At 45.7% G+C, this 22,969-nt stretch overlaps 1 protein-coding gene across 1 annotated transcript in view; it reads left to right on the forward strand.

The window, feature by feature from the left end:
* The first annotated feature begins 6,070 nt into the window (after nt 1-6,070).
* The window catches only part of TRAPPC6B (trafficking protein particle complex subunit 6B), a 36,212-nt gene continuing 19,313 nt past the window's right edge, over nt 6,071-22,969 (forward strand). The window contains exons 1-4 of the mRNA XM_040333900.1: nt 6,071-6,290; nt 11,123-11,190; nt 13,401-13,518; nt 21,845-21,928. Coding sequence (XP_040189834.1) covers nt 6,195-6,290; nt 11,123-11,190; nt 13,401-13,518; nt 21,845-21,928 — 366 coding nt within the window. The 5' untranslated portion in view covers nt 6,071-6,194. The remainder of the gene's footprint in view (nt 6,291-11,122; nt 11,191-13,400; nt 13,519-21,844; nt 21,929-22,969) is intronic.

The following is a 22,969-nucleotide window of genomic DNA, read 5'->3' on the forward strand; positions in this document are numbered from 1 at the left end:
TCACAGGTTACGATGCTCAGTTATGTGAATGGACAGAAGTCAGTGATCACTGACTCTGTCCATTCGGAAAAAGGTAGGAGCCGGGTTTAGCGGCTCCTACCTCCGCTCTCCACCTGACAGATTGAGGGGAGAGAGCGGCACGGACAGACGGAGAAGACTGCACGGAGGACGGAGAGCTGCACGGACAGACGGGGGGGGAGAGCGGCACGGACATACGGGGGGGGGGAGCGGCACGGACAGACGGGGGGGGGGGGAGCGGCACGGACAGACAGGGGGGGCAGCGGCACGGACAGACGGGGGGGGGAGCAGCACGGACAGACGTGGGGGGGGGGAGCGGCACGGACAGACGGGGGGGGAGCGGCACGGACAGACGGGGGGGGGAGAGCGGCACGGACAAACGGGGGGAGAGCTGCACCGATGGATGGAGAACATGGCACGGAGGGGTGAGAGCTGCATGGACGGACAGGGGGAGAGCGGCACGGATAATCGGGGGGAGAGCGGCACGGATGGATGGGGGAGAGCGGCATGGATGGACGGGGGGAGAGTAACACGGATGGACGGAGAAGACGGCAAGGAGGGGGAGAGCTGCACAAATGGAGGGGCGGAGAGCGGCACGGACAGGGGGGGGGGGGGGGGTTTAGAGCTGCACGGACGGGGGAAAAGACAGCATGGAGGGGACAAGACTACCAATTCCCCTGCCTGCCCAAGTATCGGGTGAGGCATCGGAGCATTTCCCCCGAGTACAAGTACTCGGGGAAATGCTCGGTATCGGTACAGATACCGATACTAGTATCGGTATCGGGACATCTCTAATTATAAGCTTACTTACCTGTAGGTAAAAATCACATTCAGGAGTTTACTACCACTTTAAACCCTCCTATCCTTTACAGCAAAGGAAGCTGCTTCTGTTTGATCTGTAACTGCCATGGTGCTGCACATGTGATCACTTATGACACCAGCCATTTGATAGTTTGATAGTTTGGTTGAGGACACAAGCAAATATAACAGTGGAAGATAATTTCATGCTCACCTAATTGTGTCTTTGTTTACAACGTGGGTGATTCCAGCTTCCTTTCCTGAACAAGGACTTTACTTTAAACACTATGGACACTTACCTTTAATTTTATGCTACTAGTGCTGCATACATCCATTTTAAATGTGACAGTTAGCAATCTCGGCATTCCAGGAATGTAATGGGTTTTTTTTAAACCGTTAAATTGATGGGTTGAGTTCTGCTTTGTGAATTACAGCTGTTCAGGGGTTCTGGGCTTCAGCAAAATGGCAGCATCCGTCAAGAAGAAACAGGAGCAAAGCTGAAGGCAAATTACAGCACACACACATTTTGGTAGCATAATTATTAATGTGGAATGTATGTTCCTTGCTAAAGAACATTATTTTTTATCAAGTTGCTATGGGTAAAGTTCCGCTTTAAGGTATTTTCACACTGTACTGATGTATGAATATCAGACATTCCTGGCAGAAAAAAACACGAAGATAGGCTACATAGCTCTTGTGTGTATTTGTGTGTATGCATACACCAGCATAATAAACATTTCCCTATCTTTTTTTAAATAAGGGAGTGTGGTATATTCATGTATTTGTGCAAATATATGCGTAAAAATCTGACCAACAACACAGATTTCTGTATTTTTTTACTGATCTATACACAGCGCATGTTTACACACTGTTCAGGCTCATTAAAAACAATGGTCTGCATTTACATCAGTAAAAAAAAAAACAATGGAGTTGATTTACTAAAACTGGAGAGCGCAAAATCTGGTGCCGCCCTGGGTGGTAGCCAATCAGCTTCTAACTTCAGCTTATTCAATTAAGCTTTGACAAAAAAAAAAAAAATGGAAACTGGTTTCTATGCAGAGCTTCACCAGATTTTGCATTTTCCAGTTTTAGTAAATCTCCCCCTTTGTATGACTAAAAATGCTGCTATTTAGGCAGCAGTGTGCAAAAAGCCTAGTGGGCATAAGCTAGGCATAGAGTGGATGCAGATCAAGGGTGTACTAGGAAGTGGCGGCTGGTGCTCAACATTTTTAGGGGGGTGCAAACAAATGAAAAAAAAAAAGACAATTGCAGCCTCACTGTGCCCATCAAAGGCAGCCACTCTGCCCATCAAAGGCAGCCACTGTGCCCATCAAATGCAACCACTGTGCCATGCCATCAATCGTCGCCACTGTGCCATCAATTGTCACCACTGTGCCATCAATTGTCACCACTGTGCCCATCAATTGTCACCACTGTGCCATGCCAAACGCAGCCACTGTGCCATCAAACGCAGCCACTGTGCCATGCCATCAATTGTTACCACTGTGCCCACATCAATTGTCGCCACTGTGCCCACATCAATTGTCCCCACTGTGCCCACATCAATTGTCCCCACTGTGCCCACATCAATTGTCCCCACATGAATTGTACCCACATCAATTGTCCCCACTGTGCCCTGTAAAATGCTGCCAGTCAGATTGCCCCCCTCCCCGCCACTTACCTTTCTGGGGTTTTCCATCCTCCTTCTACGGTCCCTCGATGTCTTCTGCCACCCTCGATGATGCTTCAGCCAATCAGGTTACTGATAACCAGAATCAGTGAACCTGATTGGCTGAGACGGCCGTCAGTCTTATCCAAGGGACATGGCCCGCTACGTTCCGAGGATAAGACATCCGGGAGCTGAAGGGCTGTACTGGGAAAGCCTATCAGAGCCGCTGGCTCTGATAGGCACTTCCGCACAGCCAACCAGCTGTCCTTATTCAGATAATCGGCGCCCAATGTCCAGTTATCTGAATAGGCTGGCCACAATAACATACACTCATGCAATGCATGAGTGTATGTTATTTGCGCGGCGCTGCAAAACAAATTTTTAAAAGCCTTAAAGGGCCCGTTTTTTTTATGACTACAGGAGGGAGGGGGGGCGCCCGGGCACCCCCTATGGACGGGCCACCACTGGTACTAGGTATAGATAAGGAGTCTCCAGACAAACTAGGGACCCTCACTGATCGGATGATCAGTGGCAATACAGGGCTTATTGGTTGTCCAATAATTCCCAGAATCACTTCCCCCCATTATAGAAGAAGAGTTCCATCCTCCAGGATAAATCACACCCATCATTAGCATCAGTGGGAGGAATAATACCCCATTATTATTGTCAATGGTTGGAATAGTGCCCCATTATTGGTGTTAGTGGAAGGAATAGTCCCCCAAGGGCCAGATAAAGGCAAGCAAAGGCACCCCGAGCTGCAGTTCGGAGACCACTGGTATACAAACTTCTTCCAGGTCTTTAGGGATCATTGTTTAATTTATGTTACTTTAGGCTTTATTCACACAGGCATATAGTCCCGAATCTTCAGGCAGAAGGTTGTGTTTCTAAGTTCAGGAATTGACTGCTGTTCTGTGCAGCCAGCCTGAGAGATGCAGCATTAGGATCTTCCTGCACATGCCAGTGTTTACACCTGTACAGGACGGACACACAGCCCTGGAAGCAGATATCTGTGTAGAGAGCTATGTGTCTTTCCCTGTACAGATGTAAACACTGGCACAAGCAGGAAGATCCATACAGCAATTCTTCTTTCAGGCTGTCATTAAAGAAGAATTCCATTTATGGATATTTTATAAATAACATTTTTCCAATCTGGACTGATGTAACTATGCAAATACCATACCTGGCCGATGCTCTTGGAAGCTGGAAATCAATGAAGTAGACACAGCTACTCCAGTGATCTCCATTTGCTTTGGGGTCCCATGCAGAGCAGCTGCCATGTTGCATTCTGAACACCGGAGGCTGGCCAATCACCATGGCACCATTTATAGAATGTTTTTGTAGTGCCCCGGCAGGAGTGGCTGGATATGAGAGGTTCTCTGTAATGATACTGTTGGTATCGGTATCGATACTAAGCATTTGGGGGGGGGGTCTCACAGCCAGCAAGACACCCGGCTACACTTTGCATTTTCTAAATGAATGCAAAGTGCTCTCTGATTGGACAAGGTCACCACTCCGCCTCTCCACCTTGTTCAATCAGAGAACACTTTGCATTTATTCAGAGAATGCAAAGCATTATCGGAATGCCCAAGTGGCCAACCTCCTGTGTTTAGAATGTAGCAGGCCAGCCGCTCAGCACAGGATCCAGAAGCCAATGAAGATCACTGGAGTAGCAGTGTCAGGAATTTTCAGCTTCCAGTGGGATCAGCCAGATATGGTATATACAGAGTTACAGTACCGATGCTACAGGCATCATTCAGATATCACTGTTTTCTGCCGGCGACTCTGTGCACGATAAGAACGATCATAGCATCAGTTCCGCCACTTGATCATTCTTATAGGCGGTGGGAGGGGACGTCCCCCCCTCCCGCCACCCTCCTGTGTTTCTCCGGGCTCTCCCGTGCCATCGGGGGGCAGAGAACACATTGACTCGTGCCGGCTCACGACGATATCTCTATGACCGTCGGAGGCCCAGGCGCGACGTTGTGACATCACGCTCAGGTAACCGGAAGTAAACAAAGCCGCATTTGCAGCTGTCAGCATGAGATCGGTGACCACCAAACAGCACAGTACCGTGCGGTTTGTTTGCGACACAATTTGCAAACAGAGCACCTGCGCTATATTTTTTGTGCATTGAATAGCCAATTGAAATCTGCAACACATAAAAGTGTGCACATTCTAGTGTTAACACAAAATTAGGCTTTGTGAGTTGTGTTGAGCAGCCAATAATACGATCAGGTTTTCTATAGGTCAGCGGCCTTCTCGAAGGCTGGCCACACACATTACACAATTTTCTTGTTCAACTTTCCTTTAGATTTACCAAAATCATATAATATTAGGTCAAACCTAAACACTTTTAATTTGAATGTAGTCAGGTAGGCCCTTGCACTACATAGTTGAAGGTAAATCTAAAGGAGATTTAATAAGAAAATTGTATAGTGTATGGCCAGCCTTAACCGGTTAACGCCCGCCGCATGTACATATACGTCCACAGAATGGCACGCACAGGCATATGGGCGTACATGTACGTCCCCGCCTTTCCGCGGGTCGGGGGTCCGATCGGGACCCCCCCTCCGGTACAGGCGGCCGTCGGTAACCCGCGGGGAGCGACCTGGGACGAGGGCGCGGCTATTCGTTTCTAGCCGCCCCGGAGCTGAAGAACGGGGAGAGCCGTATGTAAACACGGCTTCCCCGTGCTTCACTGTGGCGGCTGCATCGATCGAGTGATCCTTTTTATAGGGAGACTCGATCGACGTTAAGTTCATTACTCGATCGATGACGTCAGACCTACAGCCACACCCCCCTACAGTTGAAAACACCATAGATGAACTCTAACTCCTACAGCGCCCCCTGTGGTTAACTCCCAAACTGCAACTGTCATTTTCACAATAAACAATGCAATTTAAATGCATTTTTTGCTGTGAAAATGACAATGGTCCCAAAAATGTGTCAAAATTGTCTGAAGTCACGAAAAAAATCGCTGATCGCTGCCATTAGTAGTAAAAAAAAAAAAATTTATAAAAATGCAATAAAACTATCCCCTATTTTGTAAACGCTATAAATTTTGCGCAAACCATTCCGATAAACGATTATTGCGATTTTTTTTTCCAAAAATAGGTAGAAGAATACGTATCGGCCTAAACTGAGGAAAAAAAATGTTTATATATGTTTTTGGGGGATATTTATTATAGCAAAAAGTAAAAAATATTGCATTTGTTTCAAAATTGTCGCTCTATTTTTGTTTATAGTGCAAAAAATAAAAACCGCAGAGGTGATCAAATACCACCAAAAGAAAGCTCTATTTGTGCGGAAAAATTATGTTTGGGAGCCACGTCGCACGACCGCCCAATTGTCTGTTAAAGCGACGCAGTGCCGAATCGCAAAACCTGGCCTGGGCAAAATTGTCCGGGGCTTAAGTGGTTAACAAAGATTCCCAGGAACAAAACAATTGGAAAGGCTGTCCTGTGTTGGCCAATCTCTGTCCCCACCCCCCTGATCTCTCTGCTGTGTTCTCTATCTGCACTAGTGCTGACAGCTACAGTGTACTGGTTTCCATGGATACTGCTGTTCCAGCTGTTTTTCCCAAACGGAAACGGAAGTGACGCGCGCAGTGTGGACAGAGCGGAGGATGTCAGGCTGATGTGATCTGCCGCTCTGTAGAACGATCACCGGACAGGAGCGCAGTGCGCATGCTCGTCAGCCGGCAGACTACATGAACAAGCAGGACATGGCGGAGGAGGCTCTCTTCCTATTGCTGCACAATGAGATCGTGTCCTGTGTGTACAAGGCGGGCGAGCAGGGCGAAGTGGTGAGCCTCCTATGTGTGTGTGATGTCACTGAGCTTTTATTGTGGCTGCTTAGATTTACAAATATGACATGTTGCAGGTATTGGGTGCTGACACCTTGAGGAAGAACTCTGCTGCACAACCTACGGCGTCTTCCAAATGTGTGCAAAGCTGGACATGAATCCTGGCGCTTTGCATTCAGAAAAAGTTGTGCATTCCTATCAATGAATACAAGACACCTTGCGATTGGAGGCGGTGCTAATCAACATCGCAATCTCCTCCAATCACAGAACGCCTTGTATTAATTGAAAAGAACACAAGCCTTTTTCTGAATGGAGGAGGTGCTGAGTGCCTGGTCACCACCCGATTTAACCCTGTAAATGCCGCTCTACTTGTGCGCATTGCATGTGGGTGCGGTGCTGCCCCCCATAGACTCGCATTGGTCACATTCAGCGGCAGTAACACCCACCAAATGCAACATGTTGTTTAACCACTTAAGACCCGGACCTTTAGGCAGCTAAAGGACCAGGCCAGTTTTTGCGATTCGGCACTGCGTCGCTTTAACTGACAATTGCGCGGTCGTGCGATGTGGCTCCCAAACAAAATTGACGTCCTTTTTTTTCCCCACAAATAGAGCTTTCTTTTGGTGGTATTTGATCACCTCTGCGGTTTTTATTTTTTGCGCTATAATAAACAAAAATAGAGCGACAATTTTGAAAAAAAAACAATATTTTTTTGCTATAATAAATATCCCCCAAAAATATATAAAAAAACATTTTTTTCCTCAGTTTAGGTTTAGGCCAATACATTTTTTTTTTTTTTTTTTTTTTTTTTCGTGAATGCGACATTATGGCGGACACTTCGGACAATTTTGACACATTTTTGGGACCATTGTCATTTTCACAGCAAAAAATGCATTTAAAATGCATTGTTTATTGTGAAAATGACAATTGCAGTTTGGGAGTTAACCACAAGGGGCGCTGAAGGGGTTATGTATGACCTCATTTGTGTTTCTAACTGTAGGGGGGTGTGGCTGTAGGTGTGACGTCATTGATTGTGATTCCCTATAAAAGGTAACACACGATCGATGACGGCGCCACAGTGAAGAACGGGGAAGCTGTGTTTATACACAGCTCTCCCTGTTCTTCAGCTCCGGGGACCGATCGCGGGACTCCAGCGGCGATCGGGTCACGGAGCTTCGGACCGGGTCGCGGGCGCGCGCCCGCGACCCACGGCCGGGCACTTAAAGAGGACGTGCTTGTGCCCAGCCATGCCATTCTGCCAAAGTATATGTGCAGGAGGCGGTCCTTGAGTGGTTAAAGCGTTACTAAACCCACAACAGTAAGATCAGTGTGTATATGCAGTAATGCCGCACGTGTGAACAATGCCTAAAAGTAAGATGTATGAAATGGGGCAGCAGCCAGAGATGGGCACACATCATTAGGTCAAACATTTACTGTGTACATGGGCAACAATCATGGTGGGCCATACTTCAACTCCTATTATAAACTGATACGTGTGAAATGTAAAAATTTACAGACGTGGCCAAACCTTTATGGACATCCCATTCCAAAATGATGGCATTGCCCCCTTTCTGTCTGTGACAGGACAGGCTGTGCGGATTCTGATTGGTTCGGCGCCGCCCATGTGACGGCGCCAACCAATTAGAATGCTCCTAAACCTCCTGATGAGGAATTAAGCCAAGGGGATTTCTAAGCCCGGGACCGGTGAGGCCACCATACAAGGTGTCAGAAGGAACGGGTGATCACCGCACTCCAGGTCAGCGGGACTGGGGGGGAGGGGGGTCCTGTGTAAGTTCACCTTACAGATTTTTCTGTAAAGGTGAATTTATCCTTTAACAAATTCTTAGATTTGGTGGCTGCATTCGTTTTCCCCTTTTTATTTTGTTAGGCGGCTTTCTTTTCTTTCCTTTATTATTATCTGGTAATCCAACCAGTAAGTCTGTTTTTCAAGGGAATAAGCTGTTGTGCAAATGTAGAAATGAGAGTGTAAAAAACATTTACCACTGACCGCTTTTATTTATTCATGTAAAACCTTTTTCCCCAAAGAAAAAAACATTCATGGTAACTGCTGTGTGAGTTTGACTTCAATTTGTTAGTGTATCCAAATCTGCTAGTACATCCAACATTCCCTTCCTCCCAGACTAACAATGGTGCTACCCAGAATGGGGGGGCACTCTGATACAAGAGGGGTGTTACTGGCCGGACCCCCAGGGAAAAATAATCTAATAGTCTAATAATTGGTAAGCTGCCGTATATAAAAATGTTGGTTTTGGGTTCAATATCCCTGTGACAGCCTGTCCCCTTCCTTGTGGAGGTTCTCTCAAGAGACAGTGATCAGGGCTTGCCCCGAGAGCGCTCAAGTGGCCCCACCTGAGAAGTACTTTTGACAGCTGCGAGAACGTCATTCTGGCCCCACCCTCAGGGCTGCACCAGACTTGGCTCCACCCCCCAGTGCTGAATGATCGGGAAGTTTAGGAGTTGTTACTACTGTGTGTTTTTTTTTTTTTTTTTTTTTTTTTCTTTACACTAAATAAATACAACTCTTTTATTGCAGTAGATCTGTGCTCTCTTGTTCTTCTGCTGTTGGACATGAAGGTTAAAGTGGTTGTAAACCCATTGCAACCACTTTAACCTACAGGTAAGCCTAGATTATCCACTTCAATACCGGGCACTTATTCACCTTACTGCCCAGACCAATTTTCAGCGCTGTTGCACTTTGAATGACAATTGCGCGGTCATACACCACTGTACCCAAACTACATTTTTATAATTTTGTTCCCACAAATAGAGTTTTCTTTTGGTGGTATTTGATCACCTCTGGGATTTTTATTTTTCTGATAAAAAATAAATAAAAAAAGACCGACAATTTTGAAAAAAATGTTTTTTTTTGGTTTCAGTTACAAAACTTTGTAAATAAGTAAGTTTTCTCCTTCACTGATGGGGCTGCACTGACGGACACTGATAAGGCAGCACTGATAGGTGGCGCAGATAGGCGGCACGGATGGGTGCGGATATGCGGCATAGGTGGCACGGATGGGCACTGATGTACTGTACCAAACAATAATGCCTGCCAATCAGTGATGCCCATTGTGGGCACTGATTGGCATCCATTAGGGGCACTGATTGGCATCCCTGGTGGTCTAGGGTGGCATACCTGGTGGTCTGGTGGTCCAGTGTGGGCATCCTCGGGGGGGGGGGGGGGGGGGCTGCGCTGATAATGGATCAGCACAACCCCCCCTGTCAGAGGAGCAGCCGATCGGCTCTCCTCTACTCGCATCTGACAGACGCAAGTGAGGAAAAGCCGATCACCGGCTCTTCCTGTTTACATCGTGATCAGCCGTGATTGAACACGGCAGATCACGTGGTAAAGAGTCTCCATCAGACTCTTTACCTAGACCGGCGTCGATCGCCGCTATGCGTCATATGACGTCCGGTCAGGATATTGAAACCACTTTGGCCCCGTTATTTTGCATAAGGCGGGCGGCACGTGGTTAAGGCTTACCTGTAGGTGCAACAAATGTCTTCCAAACCTAAAAGGTTTAGGAGATATTTGCAGAAAATAGCGGCACCGATGTCTACGGCGCATGCACCATAGCCATCAGGCGCACTGAGCGTGCCGCTTCAAACAACGATCATGCTGTTGGTGGTAGCATGCACGGGAGTGACGTCATCGCTATTCTGGCCAGTCACAGCGCCAGAGCAGCAATACCCAGAAGTCACTCCGGGTATCATGGTGACGACGGAGGAGGTCACCCAGGACCGCTGCCGGGGCTTCGAACTCAGGTAAGTAATTCATAATGAGCTAGTATGCTATGCATACTAGCTCATTGTGCCTTTCTCTTGCAGGTTTTTTTTATTTTTTTTTAGGAAATGTTTTAGAGGGTTTACCTCTTCTTCAAGGCTTCATGTTAACGGGACATTGTTCAAGTCCCCTCCCCCCACAGAATCATTCCCTAGGATACACATTTAACCCCTTGATCGCCCCTAGTGTTAACCCCTTCCCTGCCAGTCACATTTATACAGTAATCAATGCATTTTTATAGCATGGATCGCTGTATAAATGTGAATGGTCCCAAAAAAGTGTCAAAAGTGTCCGATGTGTCTGCCGCAATATCGCAGTCATGATAAAAATCGCAGATTGCTGCCATTAGTAGAAAAAAAAAAAAAAATGCTATAAATCTATCCCCTATTTTGTAGACGCTATAACTTTTGTGCAAACCAATCAATATATGCTTATTGCAATTTTTTTTTTTTTAAACAAAAATATGTAGAAGAATACATATCGGCCTAAACTGAGGAAAATGTTGTTTAAAAAAAAAAAAAAACACGAAGAGGTGATCAAATACCACTAAAAGAAAGCTCTGTTTGTGGGGAAAAACATATACATATTTTATTTGGGCACAGTGTTGCATGACAGCGCAATTGTCATTCAAAGTGTGACAGTACTGAAAGCTGAAAAATGGCTTGGGCAGGAAGGGGGTAAAAGTGCCTGGTATTGAGGTGGTTAATGAATAAAAAAAAAGAAACAGTAAAGTTAGCACATTTTTTTTTTTTTTTTGTATGATGTGAAAGATGATGATACACTGTGAGATATTTGTGATCTTTATTCTAAGCAAAAAAATAGTGATTCTTATTTTTGCCAGAATTGTGCAGCTCTATCCCAGGCTAAATGTCTTTGTTGTCGCATGAACAGTACTCTTCATGAGAAGCACCTGAACCATCATTCGGAGGGGCGGCCACACACTTTTTTTTCCATATAGTGTATAATGGATTTAAAACTGTACATTAGAAGATTAGATTTGAGCTTTTGCTACGTTGTCTTTTTCTTGCAGGAGAATGGAAAATGCATCACCAAGTTGGAGAGCATGGGTTTCCGCGTAGGGCAAGGATTGATAGAGAGGTAAGCGCCGATGACACTTTTTTTGACCAGAGTGGAATTCGGTAATTTACTGCTTTTGGAACCAGATGAAGTCATTGGGGGTCCGAACACCTAAGCCTGGGTTCACACTGTGTCGGACACAGCATGTGATTCAAAAAGGAATCGCACCGCATTTCTATTCAAAAATAGAAACCTGCTCTCTATTTTCTCGTCGGGTTTCCTGGCAGAGTGTTTTCTGCCGAGAAAACCGTTCGTCTGTATGCTTACCTGTCCCAGGTAAACCTGCGCATACTCGATAAGAGTTGGACGCATGCACGGTAGCATACAAGTTTAGTGTGGGGTGTAGCAAGATGACGGCATCGAATGTGATGAGCGCCGGCTTGTCGTAGTCAACGACGTCGTCGCGTGTTCTTGCCATGCAAAAGAACGGCGATTCTTTTGAATGGCCGTCTGTATGCACGGCTTTGCAAGAAAAGCTTACCGGGAATCCTGTCAGGCATACCGGAGTTTTTTTCCTGACGGGATTCCCGGCCGTGTGTACAGGGTCTTAGAGAGATAGCCGAAGCATCCAGTGTGTATGATGCCTAAGGCACTGAAAGTGTTTAATATGTTTCTGATGAGATCTCACAAGGCTGGGATAGGCTGTCTATAAAAGCAAGTATTGTATATATTGAAGTAATAAAATATCTGCACTAAATAGTCTGCTTGTACGGAGTCAGCAGTGACTGATTCCAGAGAAACAATAGTTCTGCTTCCCCAACTTTACTAAGAATTCTTACATTGTGTAATATACTTCAGAGGAAATGTCTAATGCTTCATGCACACGTAACGGTTTACAACCTCTCCTGAACGGTTTAATTTGACAGATAGTAACCGACATTTAAAAACGTCTGTTTTGTCGAGTTTCCATGCCGCGTTTTGCGTTTTAGAAGCGTTTTTATTTTTTTTATTTTAAAAATTAAAGCGCCTGTAGACGAAACGTGAGTTACTGCGTTTACAAGAATTTGGCGTTTCAAATGCCTCTGAACATCTGTCCTAAACGCATTATTTTTTTTTTTTTTTTTTTTTTTTCGCTTTCCAAAAAATGCTTCTAAACTCAACTGCCTAAAAACGACTATAAACGACCCTGTGTACATGTACTGATAAGATAACCGGAGGGGAGTTTAGGGGCAGCTGAAAAAAACACCCAACTGCTCCTAAATGTCCGTTTACCAGCAGCAGTGTACATGAGGTGAAAAAGGACTACAGCGCTACTAACAAATAATCTCAAAGAAATCACACAAAAAATAACGAAATAATACAGCTGCAATCAAAAACGGTGAACTAAACCAAATAGTGAATGAATAAAATGCTGGATCGTTCCTTAACACAGGGAACAGACGATCAGTGACAGCCACACTAGGAAGCACAGAAGACGGAGTCACGCAGATACTTTGTATGAACAGAATCAAACCGATGTTAATGAAGCAAAAACAGAAGGTCGAAGTGAATTAATACCAACCATTAAGTTCAGACATTGCTGCCTATTACGAAACCGACGCTGCATTGTTGCATATCTCTGTCCGCAATTATGGGCTTGTAGATGGCTATTTAACAGGCTGAGTTGCCGTCTGTCACGTAGAATATCCATGATTAAGTCACGTGACGAGTGACGATACGTGTGGGGGAGGAGCCTACAGTGACGAACCATCAGATGTCTATCCCGAGTGAGGAGTCCATTTAAACTGAGCGGCAACATACCCTGTCTATAATATAAGCGAGGATACGTGAGTGCACAAAGTGCAGCTTTTATCCACATCTATATGGTACAATATTGCGCTATGTTTCCTTTTCTCCTCTTTTGCATGTGACTGAATGAAACTGGAAACATCTGATCGCTGCTGGAGGTTGTTGTAACCTGATCACATTGAAGTGAGAGCTTGGCAATTAGGGAAGGAGCACTGCAGACTGACTGATTCAATCATCAGGACTTTTTCATGATCTATTCACATATATATTATTATGGGGTTTTTTCACCTAGTTTTTTTGTTTTTTATATATGAACGATTCATATTGCACATGAGTTAATACGAGCGCATCAGCATTTTATTCAGTGTACATGAGGCCTTACAGCTAAGAGATAGAAATGTATATTATTCAGATTTCACTGTAAAATCGCACGGTCACATCTACCACTCCTTGCTTCTGGCTAGAAATGTTTTATTGTTCAAATGGATTTATGTTCCTATCAGGTTTACCAAAGACACCGCAAGGTTCAAAGATGAATTGGACATCATGAAGTTTGTCTGCAAAGACTTCTGGACTACAGTATTCAAAAAGCAAATTGATAATCTGCGGACCAATCACCAGGTGAGACCTAAGAGGCCCCGCCCTCATCCTTGTTGGGGATCTTTGCAGTCTAAGCAAACAGAGTAAGCTGACAATGGAAAGTACACATTGCATGCTCCAGCTGGGTAGCTACGTCACACACAAGTGGAAAACCCAAGAGCCGAGGTTTGCACAAATATCCAGTCCTCCTATTTCTATACTGCTCAGATGCTGTGTTGTAGCAGCCAATGATCCAGGGATCCCTGTAGCAATTTAAACCTGAACTCCAGGCAATCTGCTAAATACATACTGTAGATCAGGGGTAGGCAACCAGTAGCCCTCCAGCTGTTGTGGAACTACATTTCCTATGAGGCGTTGCGAGGCTGGCAGTTACAATTACCCCCAGAGGCATGATGGGACTTGTAGTTCTGCAACAGCTGGAGGGCCCCAGGTTGCCTACCCCTGCTGTAGATGAAATACATATACAAGAGTAATTTGGCCTGCCTATTGATTTCAATTTCTGCCCACCCAGTTCTGACATTTACACAGTTTTTCCCCACAGCACAGCCACCTACAGGTCTTCTTTGCACCCTCACTATGGGGATTATTTACTAAAGCTGGAGAGCGCAAAATCAGGCTCACTTCTGCATAGAAATCAATCCGCTTCCAGGTTTTATTGCCAAAGCTTAATTATGAGGTTAGAAGAGGATTGGTTTCTATACAGAAATGAGCCTGATTTTTAAACCCCAATATGACTGGACAGGGAAAGGAGAAGCAGCAGAGTAATGAGCTCATCTCTCTGTGTACTTCATACTGGCATCCTTCTTGCGTTGCAGCACACCCGAATGGCTCCTTCTGCTGCATTTCCCTCCACCTCTATGAGCTCTGCTTTACAGTAGAGTGATTGGATGAGCGGAGAGGAGGAGTGGTTTAACATTTCATCCATTCACAGAACGCTTTGTATTCAGTAAAGGAATACAAGGACTTTTGTGAAAGGCTAGAATAAAACAGAAATTTTTAGCATCTCCAGCCGCCACTTGGACATTGTTGGCAAATATTACACATAACTTCTCTGGACCTATTGGTGCTGGCTGCTGGGGATTTATTATTGCTGGTGAGGATCTGTTTTTGTGTAAGGGTCTACTGTTGCTGGTGGGGGATGTATTGTTATAGGCTGCTGGTGGGTCTATTGATGCTGACTGCTGGGAGATCTGTTGTTGCTGCTTGGAGGTGTCTATTGTTGCTGGTGTGGATCTTTTGTTACTGGGTGTGGTATTTTGTGGTGGGAGGTCTATTGTTGTATGGAGGGGTCTATTGTTGCTGGGGGGGAGTCCATTGTTGCACAGGGAGTCTATTGTTTGGTGTATCTATTGTTGCTGGCTGCAGGGGATTTATTTTACTGCTTTTATAGTCTATCATTAACAAATTCCATACAAATTATTAAGCACCACAAAATTATACTTGGTTCTGAATTCTCTAAAAGGGGTGCTACTGAGAGATGGGTAGTGGGTGGAACCAAGGTAAGTGATCAGAGGTGGGTAGGGGGCAGAGATGAGGGGTGTTTAAGAAGGGGGGTGTTCCTTCACCTATTTTTCTTTTCTTAGAAAAGTGTGTGTGTGTGTGTGTGTGTGTATAATATATAAATAAATAAATGTACAGTGAGGAAAATAAGTATTTGAACACCCTGCTATTTTGCAAGTTCTCCCACTTGGAAATCATGGAGGGGTCTGAAATTGTCATCGTAGGTGCATGTCCACTGTGAGAGACATAATCAAAAAAAAAAATTCCAGAAATCACAATTTATGATTTTTTAACTATTTGTATGATACAGCTGCAAATAAGTATTTGAACACCTGTCTATCAGCTAGAATTCTGACCCTCAAAGACCTGTTAGTCTGCCTTTAAAATGTCCACCTCCACTCCATTTATTATCCTAAATTAGATGCACCTGTTTGAGGTCATTAGCTGCATAAAGACACCTGTCCACCCCATACAATCAGTAAGAATCCAACTACTAACATGGCCAAGACCAAAGAGCTGTCCAAAGACACTAGACACAAAATTGTACACCTCCACAAGGCTGGAAAGGGCTACGGGGAAATTGCCAAGCAGCTTGGTGAAAAAAGGTCCACTGTTGGAGCAATCATTAGAAAATGGAAGAAGCTAAACATGACTGTCAATCTCCCTCGGACTGGGGCTCCATGCAAAATCTCACCTCGTGGTGTCTCAATGATCCTAAGAAAGGTGAGAAATCAGCCCAGGACTACACGGGAGGAGCTGGTCAATGACCTGAAAAGAGCTGGGACCACCGTTTCCAAGGTTACTGTTGGTAATACACTAAGACGTCATGGTTTGAAATCATGCATGGCACGGAAGGTTCCCCTGCTTAAACCAGCACATGTCAAGGCCCGTCTTAAGTTTGCCAATGACCATTTGGATGATCCAGAGGAGTCATGGGAGAAAGTCATGTGGTCAGATGAGACCAAAATAGAACTTTTTGGTCATAATTCCACTAACCGTGTTTGGAGGAAGAAGAATGATGAGTACCATCCCAAGAACACCATCCCTACTGTGAAGCATGGGGGTGGTAGCATCATGCTTTGGGGGTGTTTTCCCTGTTCGTCTTTCAGGACAGGTACTGTAGAGAGACACAGGCTCCTCCCCTCACAGGAAACACCGCCTTCCAATTAGGAATTTAAGCCTCATCCTCCCTCAGCTCCTCAGTTTATGGTGTTTCCTCCGGAGGGGAGACACCGCTTGGGGCCAAGGGCCAGACAGCTGGGGAAGCTGAGGCCAATATTCCTGAGAGGGGGGACCTGTTCTCCCTGGGCTCAGGGCTATTTTTTGAAACATGGCGTCCTGGCTGGCTGGGGAAGCTACTTACCCAGGACATCGCCGTGTAGCGTCCCGCGGACATTCCTGGGGTGGTTTCAACCGCGGAGGTCTGTTTTACTAATCGCACAGGGGTGGCGCTGCAGGTGGTGTGCACACTCCCTGTGAGAAATCACAGTCGGCCAGGAAGCTGGGCCGGACCGGATGACGAGTGACGTCAGTTCCGGGGGGGGCGGGCACTTCCGCCGGATACGCGTCACTGGTCCCAGACGCTGCAGTGTGAAAAGGCCTGACGCTGGGCTGGTGCGGCCTCTCTCTTCTCAGCCGTAGGGTCGGCGTTTTTGGAGGCAGTCGCGACCACATTCCTCAGCGAGATGTCAGAAGCAGAGGCTTCTCGTGCACCTCCGGACGACGACAGCACCAGCCACTCTAAGGTAAGGAGAACCCTGGGGTGGTGTTCCCTTATCATGTTGCACAGCTTCACTGGTGATTTTGTTGTTTTTTCTTCTCCTGGTGGTCGGGGAGTTTTTTGTAGTGTGTCTAGAACCCTGGTGGTGGTTGGTCCTGGAACACTCCTGGTGGTTACCTGTGTTAAGCGCTGGGCTCTCTCTCATTTAGCCTCCACTTTTCTTCTGTGTTTTTCAGAAATCCACAGAAAAATCAGCCCACAGCTACAAGAAGAAATGCCCTTCCTGCAGATCTTCCCTTAGTGAGAGTTGGAACAAAGCACTTTGCAGGAGGTGTATTGAGGGGCTGGTTAAGGAAAGGGAGGCAGAGCAGGCATCTGAATTAGCAGCTTCTATGAAAGAGCTTTCTGGCACCTTTCAATCCTTTAAAGATATCTTTGCTAATTTTCAGTTGCCCCAAAGCAGCCCTTCTGTAGCGCAACAGTTAATTCCACCCAATCCGGAGGTTCTTCCCTCTGAGTAGAGAGAAACCTGCGGACATCAGAGAGGATGCTGAGGAGGAGCAAGACAGTGCCGCTTCTAGCTCCCAAGAGGAGTCAGATGGTGAGGGGACAGAGGCAGGGCCCTCAAAGGTCTCTCGCTACAAGCTTTCCCAATGAAGAGGTGGAAGAATTATTGGAAACTATCCACACTACTTTAGGGATAGTTGAGGAGAAAAAGACACTGTCACTCCATGACCAGATGTACAGTGGCTTGGGAGAACAAAAGAGAAAGGTTTTCCCAGTCCATGAAGTCCTGGTCAATGCCATCAAAAAAGAGTGGCAGGATCCAGAAAGGAAACCTTTTTTCTCAAACTCTTTGAAGAGAAGATTTCCTTTTTCTGAAGAGGAGGCTTTAGTATGGAACAAATCCCCTAAACTGGATGCTGCCTTCTCGCAGGTATCCCGACATTCGGACTTGGCGTTTGAGGACATGGGGGTCCTTTCAGACCCCATGGACAGGCGGATGGACTCACTGTTAAAGAAGTCCTAGGATGCTTCCCAAGGGAACCTTAAGCCAGCTATGGCAGCAACGGTGGTGGCCCGTAATCTAGAGCATTGGCTCTCACAGATCAGGGCACATATTGAAGCCGGAACGCCTAAAGAGACTATACTATCCTCTTTTCCAACTTTACTGAATGGCGTGCGGTATGTAGCGGACGCCTCGGCAGAGTCAATCCGCATGTCTGCCAGGTCTGCATGTCTATCTAATTCTGCAAGAAGAGCTCTCTGGCTCAAGACATGGCAGGGGGATAGCGCCTCAAAGGTGAAGTTGTGCGGGATCCCCCTTACAGGAGATTTATTATTTGGGCCAGGCTTGGAGGCTGTCTTAGATCGTACAGCCGACAAGAAAAAGGCTTTCCCCTTAAAGAAAAAATTTGGGGGACAAGCAAAGAAAAAATTCTGGACCCAAAAGAAGGTGGAAGTCTCAAAACCTGAGGGAAAGAAAAAGTTTTGGGGACAAAAGGGTAAGGGCCGTGCCGGGGCGCTTTTTCGTGCTCCTGAACAGCCCCAAAAACCTCAATGACGGAGTCAAGGTGGGAGGAAGGTTGGGGGCCTTTCTCCCACAATGGGAGCTGATCACCAGCAACCAATTTGTGCTGGGGATCATAAGGAGAGGGTACAGACTAGAGTTCTCAAGTCCCCCCCCCATCCAGACTTTTAGTCACCAATTTACCACAGTGCAAAGAAAAATCTGTGGCCCTGCTCTCCTCTCTTCAGGAGTTGGAGGATCAGGATGTGGTGGTTCGGGTTCCATCGGAGGAAACGGGCAAGGGCTTCTACTCCCACATCTTCGTGGTCCGCAAGCCTTCCGGGAAATTCAGGCTTATACTGAATTTGAAACCTCTAAACACCTCGGTCACATACAAAAGGTTTCGGATGGATTCTATCTATTCCGTGAAGACGCTCCTCCTTCCGAACTGCTTCATGGCATCCATAGATCTAAAGGATGCCTACCTACACATCCCAATAGCAGAATGCCATCAGAGATTTCTCAGACTGGCCGTGAGGTCCAGAGAAGGGACGTTTCACCTACAGTTCAAAGCACTCCCCTTCGGGCTCTCCTCTTCCCCCCGCATATTCACCAAGGTGATGGTGGAGGTACTAGCCTTTCTACGTCTCGGGCATCCTGGTGGTGGCATACCTGGACGATCTGTTATTTTTTGCAGACTCCCCGACACAGTTGTCCCAGGACCTCCAGGTAGCAAAGGAGATTCTGGAAAACTTAGGTTGGCTACTCAATCTGGAAAAATCCAGCCTGACGCCCTCCCAAAGAGTCACTTTTCTGGGATATGTACTGGACTCAACCAGACAGATGACTTTTCTCCCAACAGAAAAAGTTCAGAAGGTGGACAATGTAATATCACTTCTTCAGAGCAGCGGCCAGCTTCCGATAAGGAAGGTCATGTCAGCTCTGGGGTTATTAACATCTTCTCTTCCTGCAGTGCAGTGGGCAGGTCTGCATTACCGACCCCTGCAACTGTTCATACTGAACATTTGGGATCACAAACCGGACTCCTTGGATTCCCTGATATCCATACCAGTTCACATCAAGAGGTCCCTTTGGTGGTGGAGGAAGGGGGCGAACCTTTTACAGGGCCTGGATTGGATCTCCCCGATCTCCAGAACAGTGACAACAGATGCCAGTGGCTCGGGTTGGGGAGCACACCTGGACTCCCTTCTGACACAGGGTCGCTGGGCAAAAGAGGGCAGCTTGGCTTCTGAGGAAGAGCTGCTGAGGGGCAAAGGGTTTTCAGAACGCTTGGTTGAAACACTCTTAAGCTGTAGAAAGAAGGAGACACAAGCCATTTACCAAAAAGTGTGGAAACGGTTTAACATCTGGTGCGCAGAAAGCTCCTTCAGTGTCAACAGCTCTGTGGCTGTTTTAGAATTTCTACAAGCTGGGGCTGATAAAGGGCTGGCAATTAGCACGCTGAAGGGTCAAGTGTCAGCGTTAAGTGTATTTTTTGAAAAACAACTAGCGTTTGACCCTTGGGTCTCTAGATTTTTCAAGGCTTTGAGTAGACGGAGACCTGTAAAAATCTCCAACTTCCCAGTTTGGGATCTCTTATTGGTTCTTCAGGCCTTTACAGTAGAACCATTTGAACCTTTAGACAATTGTACTTTAAAAGTGATCACTCTCAAAACAGTATTTTTAGTAGCGATCACTACTGCTAGGAGAGTGAGCGAACTCGAGGCCCTATCTATTAGGGCCCCCTTTTTTCAAGTTTTTCCGGATCGCATCATTTTTAAGACAGATCCGGCTTTTCTACCAAAGGTAGCTTCTAATTTTCACAGGAGTCAAGAAATAACATTGCCTTCTTTTTGTTCAAATCCTGTGAGGGAACAGGAACACAAGTTTCACAACCTAGACGTTAGGAGGTGTGTCCTACAATACTTGGATTACACGAGTCAGTTCAGGAAAGCTGATTCACTATTTGTTTTATTTTCTGGGTCCAGGAAGGGGTCCAGGGCTTCTAGACGCACGATAGCCAGGTGGTTAAGGGCAGCCATTGTTCTAGCTTATTCTTCTAGGGGAGTAGAGCCTCCACAGGGTATCAGGGCTCATTCCACCAGGGCAGTAGCAACTTCCCAAGCAGAGTGTGCTGGTGCTTCCCCGGAGCAGATCTGCAAGGCTGCAACATGGTCTAGTTTTTCAACGTTTGTAAAACATTACAGACTGGACCTACTTTCAACCAAAGACCAGGCTTTTGGACGCAAAGTACTGCAAGCAGTTGTCCCACCCTAGGGTAAGGTGCTCGCTTATCCTCTCTACAGTACCTGTCCTGAAAGATGAACAGGGAAAAACGGGGTTACTTACCGGTAACATCCCTTTTCCAGGAGTCTTTCAGGACAGCACTGGTACCCACCCTCTTTGTTGTAGGGGATATTATGAAAACTCATCAGACGAGGCCGTCAGGTAAGATGTAATTTTATACTTTTATGACGTGTTCTTGTGTCTCCCCAACTGGCCGGAGGTACTCTGGAAAAAACTGAGGAACTGAGGGAGGATGAGGCTTAAATTCCTAATTGGAAGGCGGTGTTTCCTGTGAGGGGAGGAGCCTGTGTCTCTCTACAGTACCTGTCCTGAAAGACTCCTGGAAAAGGGATGTTACCGGTAAGTAACCCTGTTTTTTCTGCACATGGGACAGGGCGAATGCAATGTATTAAGGAGAGGATGACCGGGGCCATGTATTGCAAGATTTTGGGCAACAACCTCCTTCCCTCAGTTAGAGCTTTGAAGATGGGTCGAGGCTGGGTCTTCCAACATGACAATGACCCGAAGCACACAGCCAGGATAACCAAGGAGTGGCTCTGTAAGAAGCATATCAAGGTTCTGGTGTGGCCTAGCCAGTCTCCAGACCTAAACCCAATAGAGAATCTTTGGAGGGAGCTCAAACTCCGTGTTTCTCAGCGACAGCCCAGAAACCTGACTGATGTAGAGAAGATCTGTGTGGAGGAGTGGGCCAAAATCCCTCCTCCAGTGTGTGCAAACCTGGTGAAAAACTACAAGAAACGTTTGACCTCTGTAATTGCAAACAAAGGCTACTGTACCAAATATTAACATTGATTTTCTCAGGTGTTCAAATACTTATTTGCAGCTGTATCATACAAATAAATAGTTAAAAAAATCATACATTGTGATTTCTGGATTTTTTTTTTTTTTGATTATGTCTCTCACAGTGGACATGCACCTACGATAACAATTTCAGACCCCTCCATGATTTCCAAGTGGGAGAACTTGCAAAATAGCAGGGTGTTCAAATACTTATTTTCCTCACTGTATATGTATACATATATATATATATATATATATATATATATATATATATATATATATATATATATATATATATATATATATATATATATATATATATATATATATATATAAATTTTCATATTCACTATGGTGTGTGTGTGTGTATATGTGATATATATCACATATATACACACACACACACACACACACACACACACACACACACACACACACATCCATATCATAGTGGAAAAAAATATATACATATATATATATAGTAAATAAATTTGTTATATCTGCTTATCTTTACACTTTTTTTGTCATAGGGAATCTATGTTCTTCAGGACAACAAATTCCGCCTTATAACTCAAATGTCTGCAGGAAAACAGTATTTGGAACATGCACCTAAGGTAAAGGTCATTCCAGGCCTGATTACTCTGTACATAGTAAATGCTGCACTTCTTATTTGTAATCTTTCTACCGAGCAACCTTTGTGTCTCCCCTAATTACTACTGATGAATGGCTTCTGTCAAACATTATGATTCTTAACCACTTGCTTACTGGGCACATATACCCCCTTCCTGCCTAGGCGAAATTTCAGCTTCCGGCACTGCGTCGCATTAACTGACAATTGCGCAGTCGTGCGACGTGGCTCCCAAACAAAATTTACGGCCTTTTTTCCCCACAAATAGAGCTTTCTTTTGGTGGTATTTGATCACCTCTGCGGTTTTTATTTTTTGCGCTATAAACAAAAAAAGAGCGACAATTTTGAAAAAACACAATGGTCCGGATTCACAAAGGAGTTACGACGGCGTATCTCCAGATACGCCGTCGTAACTCTTGAGTGCGGCCCGTCGCAACTCGGCGCCTGATTCATAGAATCAGATACGCCTCACAGTTGCCTAGATACGAGCGGCGTAAGTCTCCTACGCTGTCGTATCTTAGGGTGCATATTTACGCTGGCCGCTAGGTGGCGCTTCCGTATATTTCCACGTTGAATATGCTAATTAGCTAGATACGCCGATTTCCGAACGTACGTGCGCCCGGTGTATCAAGATACGTTGTTTACGTAAGACATACGCCGGCGTAAAGTTACCACTAATAAAGCAGGGGTAAGTCATGTTAGGTATGGACGTCGGAAACGTACGAACAGCATCGTATTTTACGTCGTTTTCGTAAGTCGTCCGTGAATGGGGTTGTGCATAGGTTACGTTCACGTCGACTAAGCATTGAGCGGGCGTAATTTACTTTGAAAATTCAACGTGATACTGAGCATGCGCGCGCATGTCTCGTTCGTAAAAAGCGTCATTTACGTTGGGTCACAATACATTTACATACAACACGCCCCCTAACAGATTAGTTTAAATTAGGCGGGCTTACACCGTGTCAGATACACTACGCCGCCGTAACTTAGAGCGCAAGTTGTTTCTGAATACAGGACATAGCGCTCT

Source organism: Rana temporaria, chromosome 13 (genome assembly GCF_905171775.1).
Source record: "Rana temporaria chromosome 13, aRanTem1.1, whole genome shotgun sequence".
NCBI classification, from domain to species: Eukaryota; Metazoa; Chordata; class Amphibia; order Anura; family Ranidae; genus Rana; species Rana temporaria.